This window comes from Ostrinia nubilalis, chromosome 2, assembly GCF_963855985.1.
Source record: "Ostrinia nubilalis chromosome 2, ilOstNubi1.1, whole genome shotgun sequence".
Taxonomy (NCBI): domain Eukaryota; kingdom Metazoa; phylum Arthropoda; class Insecta; order Lepidoptera; family Crambidae; genus Ostrinia; species Ostrinia nubilalis.
The window spans coordinates 9,231,495-9,246,677 of NC_087089.1; the positions used below are offsets into that span (position 1 = coordinate 9,231,495).

Below are 15,183 nucleotides of genomic sequence, written 5' to 3' on the forward strand. Positions count from 1 at the left end.
TGTGGCTGTAAGATCTTTCCGCGGTTTCCAAATGAAAGCGGCAAGCTTGTTAAGATTATACAAAACTATTTAATATAATTTGTGACTAATTTTTTTCAAAGTGATTTGAAAGAAAGGGCCCGGTGTCTTTCGTAAAGATGTATGAATTTTGTTCCATTATCCATCTTTCCTTTCCTGTTTTATGTTACGCCTTTGCCTATGTTTACTTTTTTTAGGTCAAACGTCAGCAGTACTGTCATTAATGTCATTTTTGTTTAGCGATCAGCAGTTCACAGATTAGAGAGTATGTCTAAAGACAGATAGGAAACGGCCCTAGTATTGGTTGAACGATAAACAAACTGGTACCGAGCTAGATTGTCCAGTAGGTGGCGCTGAATACAATATGGCGTCTGACGCCCACAGATTAAATATACCTGTCATACTTTTTTATGATCCGTTCCTTTTCATGTATTGCGGTTAAAAATAAAACTATTGAAGTATCAAATGAAACTTTATTGATGAAATATAACATGAAATATTTTGTTTACGAAAATCAATAAGCATTAAAACTATTTTATTTTAAAAGATTACAGTTACTATTGTGATTACAGTACATTGTTTTAGTTTTTACATAATGTAGGTACTCACGGCTTGACATTTGTATGTAACTCATACAAAATAAGTTGCGTTATGACTTATAGTAAAATAGTTTAATGTTCTCCATAAATTCACACGTTCACTCTCACTTTGGTTCTGTCCAATCCAATAGCCACTGTAAGCAGGCCAGACCTACACGTTTCTCACCACCTGTAAAATATATGAAATATTTGTAAATTTAGAGCAAAAAGATGCACATGTCACCGTAAGACTGTAATCTCCTACATTCTACACTAATATTATAGAGTACAGCCGATAAACAAGTGATCTGTCTTATCTACCATACCTACCTACTGTCTGTTTTGTTTCTAGATTTGCACTACTTTGTTAAATAAAATTAATTTACCTTGTCAAATGTGCACTTTTCAATCAATTACATGTACATTCACAGAATCTGGATTCCACCAATCTGTAATTAAATAATTAACTTTAAGTCTTTCTATTTGATATCAATAAAGTTAGAATCATTTTGAGGGTGTTTTAAATTTTAAAGGTACTTACCAAATGTTCTTATCAACAGAAGTTGTTTTAATTGTTATCTGGGTAATTCATCCAATACAAATCTTTCTAATTTAATGCATTTATGTCACGGCATAACCTGAAAATTAAATGAGTTCATCGTTTGAATCAAGCATTCTTGGTCTGGTTTTATTGCTTAAATAGGTTTCTTCTAAAGTTATTTGAATAGGAAGTAAAGGTTATGTATCATTTTGTACCAAATAAATATTTTTTCTTTCTTTCTTTCAGCACCGGTGATTCCATAGCAAGCACTTTTATTGTAATTGCAGCTTAACACCTTATAAGTTCGAAGTTCGATATTAACCTGAAACAAATAGGTACTTAGATTCACTGTATAAAACACGTATCATTCACTGTGTCCTGCAATCTATGCCTGCAATGTACCTACGTGTATTGTATTTTGGGTCCAAACTCCAAAGTATGTTGTTACTCCATGAAACGATCCATATATAGTTTCCATTGATTTAAATGGAGTTATGAATGATATTGTAATGAAGATTTAATCCTTTGTGTGGTTCAATACTTGATAAAACATGATGTTGCTGCAAGCTGCAATAACCTTTCTCGAGTCTTACTTTAGAGAAATTTCTTCTTAAACAAACATCAATCCAACAGGTAATCCATGCACATGTAGTTCTTATTAATTAATAATGAATATAATGATTGAGCAATAATTATTGATTATAATTAGATAACATTTGTAGAAAAACACGTTTTTTCGATGAAAATTTTTGACGTTTATTTTTTTTTTAAATGTCACAGTTGTAGACTTGAGACGGAACTAAAGTGATTAAAGTGAAAATTACGACTTTGTATTCTTTATGTAATAGGATAACAGAATAAATTTTATAATAATAGGTACATTAACTTAAAATGACTTAAAAACTAAAATTTTAAAATTACCAATGATAAAAACTATTTACAAAATAAAAAATATTTACTTTGTATTAATATACTTTTAAATAATCATTTCATTTATAGAATGCAAATAGATTCAATAAAATAATTTATAAATAAAAGTTGAGTTGTAATTCGAAAATGTTTACTAACTTGATTTCAGACACGCAAAAGACCATTGTCGCATGCCATTATTGTATGCATACAAAGGACAACTATAAAAAAAGTCACTTCCTCTCGGAACTGTCAAAAAAATTCACTCTCTATGGAGCTGTCAAACTCTATGGCGTTTCCACCCAGCAGTTGACGGAAATTGTTGAAAAAACATTAGAATTTTATAAAATCGAATGAGATATTAATCTTGTAAACAAATAGTTGATGAAATTCAGCAATTTCCTATAATCTTAGCACTAGCATTCATCATGACGGCCGACAATGAATATCCAAAAGCTTCAAGTAAGTACAACCGGGCACGCCCATGCAGGAAATTTTGTGTTATTTTTATTTCTTTCATGTAAACTTATGTGCAAAACAAATTAAAGTATGTTAAAATTATTAACAATTGTATTAAGAGTTAGCACATGCATAATTTCATTATTAGTCTCGAAGAGTAGTCAAGTCTTTTAGGTTTTGAAACATTCGCATTTTTTATGTTATAAAATTTAAATATAATAGCTGACCCGGCGAACTTCGTACCGCCTTAGCGTAGAGATTTTCTTTATATTTTTTTCCGTAAAAACCTTGTACAGAGTATTAGAAAACTACAAAAAAAAAATCAGCCAAATCGGTCAAGCCGTTTTCATGTTATGTCGTGACAACGGAAAACGGGTTTCATTTTTATATATATAGATTGTGTTTTGATGTTTAATGGTTCGAAGGCAATAAATACATTTTTTATTTTTATTTATTTTTATTTTGCAGATGCTACACTAATTGGCGCCAGTATTACGTATATTGCCGGCCTGTTCTTGCTACTTTCATTTGCTGGCCCATACTGGATCGAGTCCTACCCAGAGATGTTTTCTTCCTTTAAACGCATGGGTCTATGGGAATATTGTTTTGACCGATTCCGATTCCCATCTTATCAATTTGATAAGTTGTTTCATGGATGTCACTATGTGTTTAGCCAGGTATTTAAATAATATTAAATAAAATAATATTATTATGGATTAACCTAAAGACGTACCTAAATACTAAGCCTCATTTGTACCACCTTAACTTTAACTGTAACTATAACTGGTGTTTTTGTATGGAGTTTGTCAAGACTTGACATTTGTTGTAGTGAAAGTATCCCAGGGTAAATGTACTAAATTATGTCTTATGTTTTCAGGAATTCCATGTGATTAGGGAATGGCTCCTGCCTGGTTGGCTTATGTCTGTCCAGGCATTTGTGACACTGGCTCTCATTTTCTCTTTCACTGCTCAGGTCCTCCTAGCCTTAGTCATTGTCCGCTGGCCACTTCGTACAGTGTTACGTTACGAATGGATGTTTGTTTCTGTGTCATTCTGTTTAGTCGCCTTAGCCAGTAAGTTTAACATAATTTTTTATCTTATTAAATTGTGTATGTTTTTTATTATTGTTTATCAACTTGATCATATTTTCCAGGTGCCTTCCTGTTCCTTGCAGTAGCAATTTTTGGTGGAAACTGCTATAGACGTGATTGGCTTCTGTACCCATCATTCAATGTACTATCCTGGTCTTATGCATTTGCTGTAATTGCCTTCATGTTCTTTGGTGAGTCCCTTTAAATTTACTGTATGTATACCTAGAGTAAGTTTTGATAGCTATGTGATAACTTTTACGTAATTTTTACATAGGTGGTGCTGCTATCCTTTTGTATTTGGAATCTCGCAAGTTGTACGAGCTGCGTTTGGAAGCTAGGAACCTTGTGGCTCAGATGCAGCACAGCCAGCCGGAGCATGCATTGCATCAGCTTCGCGACCAGCTCCAACAGCAACGTCACAATTGGAATATGTAGATATACTCCACCCTTGTCTCTGACCGTACCTGGACTTAATTTCCAATATGAAATTTTTAAAACTGAGTATTTTAAACAGTATAATTGATAATGTTAAGAAGTACTAGAATTCACGGAAGATCTTTATAGTTAACGCTTAATTATCCTTTGTATTTTATGGATCTAAGTAAAAGGAATGGATTTTTGATGTGTGATGAGTGCCTTTGAATTTTATTGATAACAATTTAAAATAACATTTGGAAAATACATTGTTTAAAATTAATTTTAAATGTATTGACGTGTACATACCTAGTTGATTAAATGTCAGCTATTTTACTATAAATCACAAGTGCATTTATATGTCGTATTTATTATAGTTAAAATATAGATTCAATTTGTGTAAATGCTTTACTGAAGCTCTCTTGGAGTTTTGTTAAAAATTGTGGAAAAATTCTTACAATGATTCCATTAAAATTGCGCTCCAATTTTATTTTAAAAGTCTGCTACTTATTTGTATTTTTTTATCCTTAATTTTAGAATTATGTATGTCCTTAGTTGTAGGTAATATGTAGGTACTATCACAGAATAATAATAAGTACTACGTACAGAAGTTTTTCTTCGCGAAGGTATTCAAAAAAATGTATGCTCAATGTCATCAACAATATGGTGTAATTTAGCTTGTCTTAAGAGTCGAGCACCGTTTTGTTGACATACGTCAGTGATCGGTACTGTCTTGATGCCATAGGGCTGACTGCTACAAGAAGCTACTGTGTCGCCATCTAGCGCACCACACTTGCATTCACTGCTCTTCGCGGCAACGCGCAGCTACATGCGGCCGCCAGTTATATAGTGTAAGAGCTAGCACCTAAATATTTTATAATACACATAACTGTGACAATTTATTTCACGTGGGCGAAGCCAAAAAGCTAGTAAGAAATAAAAATTCAATTCAGTAGGTATTTCAAACCAAATTTTATTACATAAACAAACATTATACTAATTTCATTATGGGCCCTTAGTATGTGAAAACTGCAATTGACGATATTTCGCACTGTTTTTAATATTATGTATTACAGAACGTATGTGTGATGGGATGATATTTTCGAAAACACGATTAGAAAAAATTTTTCTCGAAAAAAAAACATTTACCTCTGGATTTTTTTATAAAAGTTTAATATGACCGTGTTTTACAATATAATTCCTATAAAATCACAAAGGTATCATGTTTGCCTCTTTGATTTCCTGGCTGTTTTAGATTTCAAAAACCTAAATATATTAATTTATTAACTTTCTGATAAAAATGTGAATGGCTCTTACGATGTCCCCCCCTTAAATCAAAATGTCTTTATTTGGTCTATATGCCCATCATCACTACGTAATAATTATAAAAAAAGTCGCTTTCCTGTCTGTCTGTCCCTATTTATGCTTAGATCTTTAAAACTATGCAACAGATTTTGATACGGTATTTAGGGTTCCGTAGCCAAATGGCAAAAACGGAACCCTTATAGATTCGTCATATAGTCTGTCTGAACATAGTACGTTTTTGTGCACTTTTTAAAATGAGTTAACCAAGTATATGGCTATTAGACTTGCACACGTCCGTCCGTTTTTTGTAGGATTAATATAATTAAGTAACATTTATTTTTTGCATTCGGCTCTTGGTCTAACCCAAACGAAACACGAACAACTAATGAACTAACAATGAACAAAGTTGATAAATTAGTAATATGTAAATAATGAATTTGTTTTACGAGCTGTCCCGGCGTACCCGCAAATTAATATAAAGTTGTTTAAGTGATTTATAAAATCGCAATATTAATTTTTGAAAGTAGGGTCATTGTGCTGGTTTTCTATCTAACTTCGGTTTTCGTCCATTTCACTGAGCTGCCATAAACACATGCGTAAAATTTGAATACAAAGTATTGTATTCACAGAAGGCAGTAGCCATCCCGCGCTAGTTTTGTTGCAATCTATAATGCCTAAGCAACAGTTCTACCTAAATGAAAATGTAATTTAAAAAGTAGTGAGTTCCAAAAAATTACGTAAATGCGCGGCCATACACCGGTCACCGGTACATTGCAGAAATCATCGCGCTAGAAAAAAAACGTGCTGACAGGAAAAGTTTTTGGCACGTATGTCTAATTGATAGCATTATAAACACAATTTTAAGTGTTTATTAAACTTCTTCATACAAAATTAAATCTTAGATGACTAAGGGTCATTTTTTCAAAGCAAAGCTCAGGTCATATATTAGCAGGCAAATCAACTCGGAAAGGGATCAACAACGTATCGCCTTTTGTGGCATGGAGGTAATAGTGGAGAGGAAATATAGATCTATACAAAAATTCGACAAATTAATGACAAACAGCTGTTTATCTCTTTCTAACTTACCCCTGGTGATGTATAAAAAAAAGAAATAGATAATGTTTGGTCAGTACTCATTCTGGCAACATTTTCATGTGACGTCACTAACTACCTGACTTGTGCCGAGTAGGTACCTACATACAAGATTTAAGAAAACAACATATTTATAGGCAATCAGCTGACAACTACACGCACACACACACACACAAATACCTGTCAGCTGATTGCCTATATTGCGGCCATGTTGTTTTCTTAAATCGTGTATGTATTTATAATGCGTGTAAATGTGTGCGTAATGTACCGAGTACCTACGTTTATTTTAAAGTTACGCCAAGTCCATGAGACATTGATATACGTCAGTGTTTTGCGAGCTGTCATTGCCCTTCGCGCACTGTCATCGGCGAGGCAAGGCGTTTACGTTACGGTGCGGATTGTGTGTGCGTTGCAGTATGGACTTTAGTTGACTGCCTTTATGAGCACTCGAACGACATAAAATAATATGATACATTTATGTAAGGGTATTTTAAGATCACAAAGTTGGCAACTCCGATAGTTGGTCGAAAACCAGCGCAAAGACCCTATCCTGTTTGACACCTATAATAATTGACAATAGCTGGCTCGGCGAACTTCGGCAAACTAATGTGTGACGTGAAGTGCCAAATCGCGGAAAATGTCGGAAGAAATACATGAATTTGCATGAATTATCATGAATAACAATAACCACTTATTTACCTCTCAGTGTCTTCAGGCAACTTAAAAAAAGTACGTTGTGTGTTTTTATTATTATTTAGGCAGTTAAATACTGCACAGTATTTTTTACACAGTATTTTTTTATTTTTTTCCATAATACAAGAGTACGCGTGCGTGTGTCAATGCTCGCTCGTATCTCGTATGTGACGCCTTGTCGAATCGCCTCCTGTAGGTGGGCTATCGTGCGTGTTTTGTTTTCGATGTGAACTCGCGGAGATGAACAGGCCTGGTACTATTAAGATTAGTTTACTTAATCAATGTTTGCAACAAGCCATAAACTGTAATTTTCTTGATAAATATGAATTTAAAAGGATTTAAAATTATTTTAATATCATTGAAAATATTATTATACACAATGTTTTAGTGATGTCAATGTAATTTTCTCACTGCGAAATATAACACGATTTTCATCTGCATTATTACTAATGTATTAACTTTTAAAAATCTTGGTACAAAATCGCACGTGGATATGGTTAGCTGTTATTATGCATTCCAGCTTCTTGTTGTAAACAAATGAACTTAATATTATGTAATTTAGTCCGTCCGAATGATACTTATATTTTTATAGCCATTTGATGGGTAAGCACATTGTACTGATAGTGGAAAAATACATTATATTTTTAACAAGATAATGTTTTTTATTTGTTAATCATTAATTCCTTACTATCGACATGTGGTAAAACTTAGAATCCCAAGAATCCCAACTATGGAAAGGGCTATGCTCGTTGTTTCTTTACGAGATCACATCAGAAATGAGGAGATCCGTAAACGAACTGAAGTCATTGACAGCCCGACGGATTAGCAAGCTGAAGTGGCAATGGGCAGGGCACATAGTACGCAGAATTGACGGCCGATGGGGCAGTAAGGTTCGAGTGGAGGCCACGTACTGGAAAACGCAGCGTGTGTCGTCCACCCACAAGGTGGACCGACGACCTGATACCTTACTTAATCGTCTTAAAGTAAAAAAGAGCGAAAAATAATCTTACCTGGTTTCTTCATTCTGTTACAAAGTTGCATAACATGCTCCATTGTGGATTCAGGTATGTTGCCGTCGAATATCACAAGGGGGGTTTGCTGTAACACCTTTTTATGCTTATCCACCTATTGTAGGAAAAATTGAAAGTTAGTAGGTATCTACTTACATAACACAAATACACAATTTTTACGAAACGTTGTGAATTTTTTGCCTACGGGCAGTTGCGTAGCGTTCCTTAGAAGGGCGCTTTATCATTTGGGGCCTCCCAACTTTAAAGACCAGTCAGGAGGCTCTTTTCATATAAAAATGGTCGTTAATCCGGTCCTGGAGGCCCCTGTAGCCCGGGGGCTACTTCTTCAGCCATCAGCCATCCTGTAATACTATGTTACCATGATACTACTTAGAGGTAAGTAGGCGTGATGAACTCGTATTTGCTTATTCTTACCATTTCTGGAGTTATGTGGCTGTGTAAACCCATATCTCCTAAGCCAATCAGGCATTCTCCTTTGGCGTCCAATATTGCGGCATAGGTCGGTGTGCGCGCATCTTTGATAACACATCCTGTAAAAGAAGATAGTACCTAGATAAGTAGGTACGTGTATCGTTGACGAATAGCAAGACCTAATTGTAGAGCTCTTTTAATTCAATTGTAAAGTCTCTATGAGTTACATGAGTTCACGGAAGCTGACCATCTCTATAATTACCTATCTAGATTGTAGCCATTTTGTTAACTAATAAAAAGTGCTAAGAGGTAATGATATTAGGTTGGTAATTTATCCCTGTCGCGGCTATACCGGTACCATGGAAAACCTGAGGTACCTGCTCTACAAAAGGGATATCTTCTATATCCTTTGAACTTCCAAAACCCTAGCTTACGGTTTTGACTGCACTGATCTACCTAATCAGGTAGTAGCCTTATTACTTACCGTCAAGCAACAGCCCAGGGGCGACACTTGCCAAGTAGCGGCCATCACTATCGTCGCCCACAGCGGTGAGCAGGCGCACTCTCCCGCCGCGCAGTCGCCACAGAGCCTCCGCCATATTGCGGCCCACTCCACCACCGCATACGTCCACGGTGCATGGATGTGTGCTGCCGTCCAGCTGTTCCAATCACAAAAATGTACTATATTTTAGACATAAAATATAACTAACTAAATACGAGTATATACGGCACATAGCTCGTAGAGACGATGGCCGTTGGGGCAGGAAAGTTCTCGAGTGGCGACCACGGGCTGGAAGACGTAGCGTGGGCAGGCCTCCTACTAGGTGGACCGACGATCTGGTAAAGGTCGCGGGAAGAGCCTGGATGCGGGCAGCGCAGGACCGTTCATTGTGGAAAACCTTGGGGGAGGCCTTTGTCCAGCAGTGGACGTCATTTGGCTGAAAAAAGTAAAGAAAAGAAATACGAGTATAAAAATTCCTAACATGAAAAAACTACTTAAGTAGGTCAGTAGCGGCAGTAGATTATAAATCATCGAACACACATGACTAAATAACTGCACATAGGTAAGATCAACTGTAATCTTGGACTGTAATGTTCAACCTGACTTTAGGAAGTAGCTACAATAATGCATTATAAGTAGGTTCTCTGACAAGTAGATAAAACGCAATAATTGTCGGGCACATACGGTCTCGCGACCTTTACCAGATCGTCGGTCCACCTAGTAGGAGGCCTGCCCAGCCCGTGGTCGCCGCTCGAGAACTTTTCTGCCCCAACGGCCATCGTCTCTACGAGCTATGTGCCCCGCCCACTGCCACTTGATTTTAGCAATTCTGCGAGCTATGTCGGTCACTTTGCACGACCCTTTTTCACTTTTGCACTTGTCACGGTCGCAGGACCGTGCATTGTGGAAAACCTTGGAGGAGGCCTTTGTCCAGCAGTGGACGTCATTTGGCTGAAACGAACGAACGAACATACGGTCTGCGACAATTCCCTACCCAAGTAGGATAATAATTGTCGAGTGCATAATTCAAGTTGTGAGTTGGGTCTGCTGTAAGTTGCTGGGGTAATAGTTCTAAGTGGTAGTTAATGTGCCTGCGGTGTTGCCAGCGAGCGTGCAGCCTGCAACCGATGGTATCAAGCCCCCACACGCGATAGCCCACAACACGTTGCATTATGCGATCCACTCGTTTTTGCGCGAACAATAAATACCGAAGGTTTAAATAGGTCTTACCTGAATACAGTGTTTGTATGCAATTATTTTGTTTTTCGAAATTAAAATAATTATATTCCAACATGCGACCGATAAAAGGAAAGATATGGGTTAAGGGGAAATAGATTTAAATAGGAAGTAGGGAAACTATTTTGAGCTTATTTACTTTTACCACGTAGAATAACAAAACTCACGGTTTTCCTAGTAAAAAGCTACATAGCATAGCAGATATACTAACTATTCAGTAGGTAATCGTGCTTTGCTTTAAATAGGTACTGTTTCAAAGAGAGAGCGCGAATTTTATGAGTTGGTGTTTGTAAGTGGTTTAATCTATGGAACCACGGATAACTGTAGGATGTTAGATAAGTCTTTTACATTGTTTCATAAGTATTCATGTAGAGAACTTAAAATTTATATTTTGTGCAATATCACTTTATCTACTTATGAAATAACATTACTTCTACCTAATAAATTGTTCATCCCAGGTGAAGCCGGGGCTGGCTGCTAGTAAGTTATTAAATGGTGAGTAATGTACGTTATTTGCGCTAACACAAATTGCTCACGTTCGGTTATCGGTGCACAAGGATTCCCAAACTTATTTTGTCGACTGCCCACTTGGAGAATAAAATTATTTTTAGCGCCCGATTTTTTCACCTACTTAAAAGCCACAATAATAGATGAAATTACAAATCCTAGCCTCTATACAACGCCCCAGTTTTTTTTTCTGGGTCTCTTACCGCCCCCTCTACTACTCACCACTCGGTCTTACCACCTCCTTTAAGCCTGCAGCGCCCACAAGGGGGCGTTATCGCCCACTTTGGGAATGGCTGAATAGCAGAAGTCATCATTTTGCCTAAACGCTGAACTGCTAATTAGCCAAAATATGCGGTGTCAAATTCCCGATCGGGCCATTTGCGGGTAGGTATGAGTATAATGATTATTCATGACTCGAGTGCTCGTCAGGACGGCTGCACAATAATTACAGCGTCAAATTACGATTTAAAGAGAGTCTGTCTGTGACGTCACTTCAATTATTTCTGCTAAAAGTTGATGGATTTTCGGATGGCGAATAATTTCATTGTGCATTGCAAGGGATAGAGTATTTTCAGTTTTTTATTTGCTGTCTGTTCAATTTATATTAGTAATGGCTTTTGTTAAGATATCTTACCAATGTTTTAACAATCGTCCTAAAAGTACACCGATCCTAATCATCATCATCATCATCATCATTTCAGCCACAGGACGTCCACTGCTGAACATAGGCCTCCCCCAATGACTTCCACATCGCACGGGAGGTAGCGGCCTGCATCCAGCGCCTTCCCGCTACCTTCTACCGATCCTAATAACATTGCCTATTTACAAATAAAAGTAGCAATAAACTAAAAATTGGTATCAACACAAAATCTCTATCATTTAAGTATAATACCACTTTTTGGTTTACGAGGGCAGTTTGTGTACGTAACTGAAATTAAAAATCATCCATAAACTCCAGAAATTCGTAGCTCGTAGCGCATTCGTAGTGTAGACTTCGTAGCGGAATTCGTTGCTACGAAGCTACGCCTGCTTACTACGAACTAATGTAATTACGAATTTGCTACAAATTACTGAGCGCGTTGTTGTTACGGTAGTGGAATTTTTGAACATTTCTATTTTCTAAGATTTATATCTAAATTAGGTAGATGAAAATGTTAAAGACAATATTCGTACTACTTTTTCGCTTTTACGTAGGTATAAATTTGTTTTAATTAATTAAAACGTAGCACATAATGATGTGAAAGTTAATGCCTACCAACCTAAAAATATACGAGTAGCAAAGCAAATACCCTTGCATATAATGTGAAAAACGCGTTCCGTATCCATTTATTAAATTAGATATCAGCGTGATTCGGGTTCACCGTTACAAATCCGTATCATGCCCCGCACGGCTGCGAAATGACGTTACTTTACGAAAAATTACACCCGGTCCGCATCGTAAAGAACGGTTCAAGTTCTGGTTGGAAGGTAGAGCGGTCGTTATAAATATATTATCGTCAATATTTTGCAGTAAACAAGTGAATTTTTATAAATGGTTTTGCAATGTGGGAGGGCGCTGGGAAGGCGGCGGTATCGAGCGTGGGCGACGCGCCCTAGCGAGCGAAGCCCTTCAGTCGAGTCCGCGGGGAGGCACGGCGCGCACGCCCCAGCCCGGCACTCTAGTCACGACCGCCCCACCATACACTACCCTATACACAAGTACACTACCCATAACCGTGTAAGTACACGTGAAACAGTGCGCGCGTTACCGGCATCGACGCTGCGAGGACCGCGCCGCGACGTTAACCTCTCACCGTCAGTCAAAAACGATCCAAATTGATAGTGTGATAATAAATAACATGATATGTGACATCAGACAAGTGTTTAACGAATAGCTTGAGCGGCGGCGGCTTGTCTACGTCATGCTATGGGGTAACGTATATTTTTGTCGTATCTTATTACTTCGAGATAAGGATCTTTAATAAAGGTCTTGTAAGATGGGTGATGAATTTGCGTCAAATCTGCAGAATAAGAGTCATTCATACCAGTGGAAATCGTATCTGGTAATACAGAATAATGAAGTTTAGTTATAAACAAATTCAAGTTGAAGATTGAACATAACTTAAACGAAATAAAAATGAGTAGCTAAAGCAGAAGATAGTAGGAATTGTGTTAGGAAAGGTTTTACATTTATATCTAATACGATTTTGTTTTATTAGGTATCTATCTGTCACGAAATACATACAATAATCAATTATCTCGAAAAAATGTTGCTATCTATATTACCGATCATCTTTATTAAGGCTTAATTAAGTTGCGATTCTTAATAACACACCTTCAATTATGTAAGTAGGCCAGCAAACGTGTACAAAACATGAATAAACATAGCAAAGTCAAATAATTTATTGCCACCTACATGTATTATTAATTTGATAGAGTTCTCTCTTCAATACCGAGACTGTTATTAAAGAAAGTTCGTGTAAGCCACTGTTTTTGAACAAGGTTTCATTCAAATGGGGCTGGAATTTTCCATTACAATCTAGAACTGAGATTTATCAACACTTCGTACCCATTACAATGTGCGCGCTGTAATTGACTTCACAAAATACATTTAAAGGTATAATAGCTTTCCTTTGTTTTTAAAACAGTTGTAATATTATAATTAAATTCATAACAAGTAGTAATCATGAAAACGGTCACCTCTTTTTTGCCTCGTTTACGGAAATTATCATGAATAGTGTTCGCTACTGTTTAATTAGTTTAGACACAGGTTATGATGTTCTAATGAACGAATCCATGGATCCAATTCCTAACGGAACAGTTTTATAGATCTAACTTTTAAAGTGCCTTTGTTCCATCGCAATTTCTAGAACGTAAAATTTTCCCGTTTCGTGCAACATCATAATCAGTTTTATACAACAACCATTTGTAAATATTATAGATATTAAAGTCGCTACGTATAACATCGTGGGAGTCGTAATTCAAATTAATTTACAAGCTATAAGTTTACAAAGACCTTAAGTCTTACGCAGTGAATAAAGCGAATTTATTAAATATTTATGATCGAGACAACAATGGAGAACAAACCGCCCTAGCTTGTTTTGTACTTGATATAAACTTAAGCTCGCCCGTGGGGGCTGGCAGGAACTAAGATCAAAGCGAGCCACTCTCCCCTCCCTGGAGACATTTCAGATAGCGTTCCAGAATGTTAACGCGGAACAAATAATAGTAATACCTGCTGAGAGAAACTTCGGGTGAAGTTTAATTAATTACCGCTCGTCCTCTGCTAAGGGAGCGATCATAACCCCTTTGGTGGCTTGTAGTGTTTCAGTGATTTCTCTAGGGTATATCGTTTCCAATAACATGGCGTCTATTTAATCTTGATTCATTATGCATACCTACTTATGTTCCAAACATATTCCTTAGGTCACGCATGCATTGTGAACCTACTTAGTAAGTACGAGTAAGTTCTACACTTACATTTAAACAGAAGCAGCTACAACGCTCAGTGTAGGTACTGCGTTTACGGCTGAAAATCCTTCAGTTAAGTTGTAATTTTCTTTAAAAACCAATCTTAGGAAAACGTTTTAACTCTAATAGGCATCAGTTGAGTGGACAGTGATTATTGATTCATTGTACATTTTCTATTTCTAAATATTCGTAGCAAATATGACGTTCGTAGCAAATAGCATAATTATAATTTCGTAGCAGAACTTTGTCATAATTTATTATGAATGACTTAATAATGTGAATATCCAAGCTCATATTATAAAAATAAACCAATCCATTATTTGCAGTCAGTCAACATTATTATGATTATTATTATAGAGTTGTACAATTAATCTATTTGTGTCTATGTTATTTTATTATTAAATGATGAGCATTTATACGACAAGGAATAAAAATTACGTACTTAGTTGTGAAATTAAATAAATAACGGATCTAATAAGATTAACAACTCTATTGTTCATGTTGTGACTCGTTTTAAATTAACAGTCTAATTTATTTATGAAAGTTAAAAAGTCATGAAGTATAACTTGTGCACATTTTTTGCCTACGTTAAGCATGATTATGATTTATATTGATATTGATAAAAATACTTAAATAAAAAAGGCAAATGATGAATTAACTGCCGAATCCCAGGAGGTAATTATTATCAGATATCTTTTGTGACGATAAGGAATTAACACTTCCGTGCCTTTCTGTGATTTTGCTATAAACATTACCGATTAACAGCTGTCGTGACAAGTCCAAATAGTAAATATCAGAAAATATACCGCTCGTGGAATTCTTTCCTAATTTTATTTATTTACTTAAAAAACTTTTTATTTATTTATTTTATTTTCCCAATCCTAAATGCAGTTTCGAATCTCTACATTGTATCAAATGTCCTAAAAATCTAGCAGAAAATTGGAGA

The 15,183-nt window shown here is 36.1% G+C and overlaps 2 protein-coding genes and 2 long non-coding RNA genes across 4 annotated transcripts in view; 2 read left to right on the plus strand and 2 right to left on the minus strand.

Annotated features, from left to right (window-relative positions):
• LOC135082443 (uncharacterized) overlaps positions 1–15,183 on the minus strand; it is a 155,047-nt gene that overhangs the window by 16,210 nt on the left and 123,654 nt on the right. The window contains exons 8-10 of the mRNA XM_063977242.1: positions 9,027–9,201; positions 8,546–8,661; positions 8,111–8,225 (exon numbers count right to left, since the gene is read on the minus strand). Of these exons, the coding sequence (XP_063833312.1) occupies positions 8,111–8,225; positions 8,546–8,661; positions 9,027–9,201 (406 nt within the window). The remainder of the gene's footprint in view (positions 1–8,110; positions 8,226–8,545; positions 8,662–9,026; positions 9,202–15,183) is intronic.
• Positions 478–1,885, minus strand: LOC135086482 (uncharacterized). The gene is made up of 5 exons (XR_010260500.1): positions 1,544–1,885; positions 1,353–1,459; positions 1,138–1,234; positions 983–1,045; positions 478–786 (listed from the first exon to the last, which is right to left on the minus strand). It is a non-coding gene; the product is annotated as an uncharacterized LOC135086482 (long non-coding RNA).
• LOC135082412 (uncharacterized) lies at positions 2,332–7,756 on the plus strand. The gene is made up of 5 exons (XM_063977210.1): positions 2,332–2,508; positions 2,974–3,182; positions 3,383–3,578; positions 3,659–3,787; positions 3,871–7,756. Exons 1-5 carry the CDS (start codon positions 2,475–2,477, stop codon positions 4,029–4,031), a joined length of 729 nt encoding a protein of 242 aa, XP_063833280.1. The 5' UTR covers positions 2,332–2,474; the 3' UTR covers positions 4,032–7,756.
• Positions 12,418–15,183, plus strand: part of LOC135086486 (uncharacterized) — a 94,609-nt gene continuing 91,843 nt past the window's right edge. Inside the window, exon 1 of the long non-coding RNA XR_010260501.1 lies at positions 12,418–12,698. This is a non-coding gene — a long non-coding RNA (uncharacterized LOC135086486). The remainder of the gene's footprint in view (positions 12,699–15,183) is intronic.

Bases quoted from the DNA above. Each gene is read 5' to 3' on its own strand.
- LOC135082412 (XM_063977210.1), top strand. From the start codon at position 2,475: ATGACGGCCGACAATGAATATCCAAAAGCTTCAA. The intron at 3,183-3,382 runs GTATTTAAATAA...TTATGTTTTCAG, and splicing joins GTCACTATGTGTTTAGCCAG to GAATTCCATGTGATTAGGGA. The intron at 3,788-3,870 runs GTGAGTCCCTTT...ATTTTTACATAG, and splicing joins AATTGCCTTCATGTTCTTTG to GTGGTGCTGCTATCCTTTTG.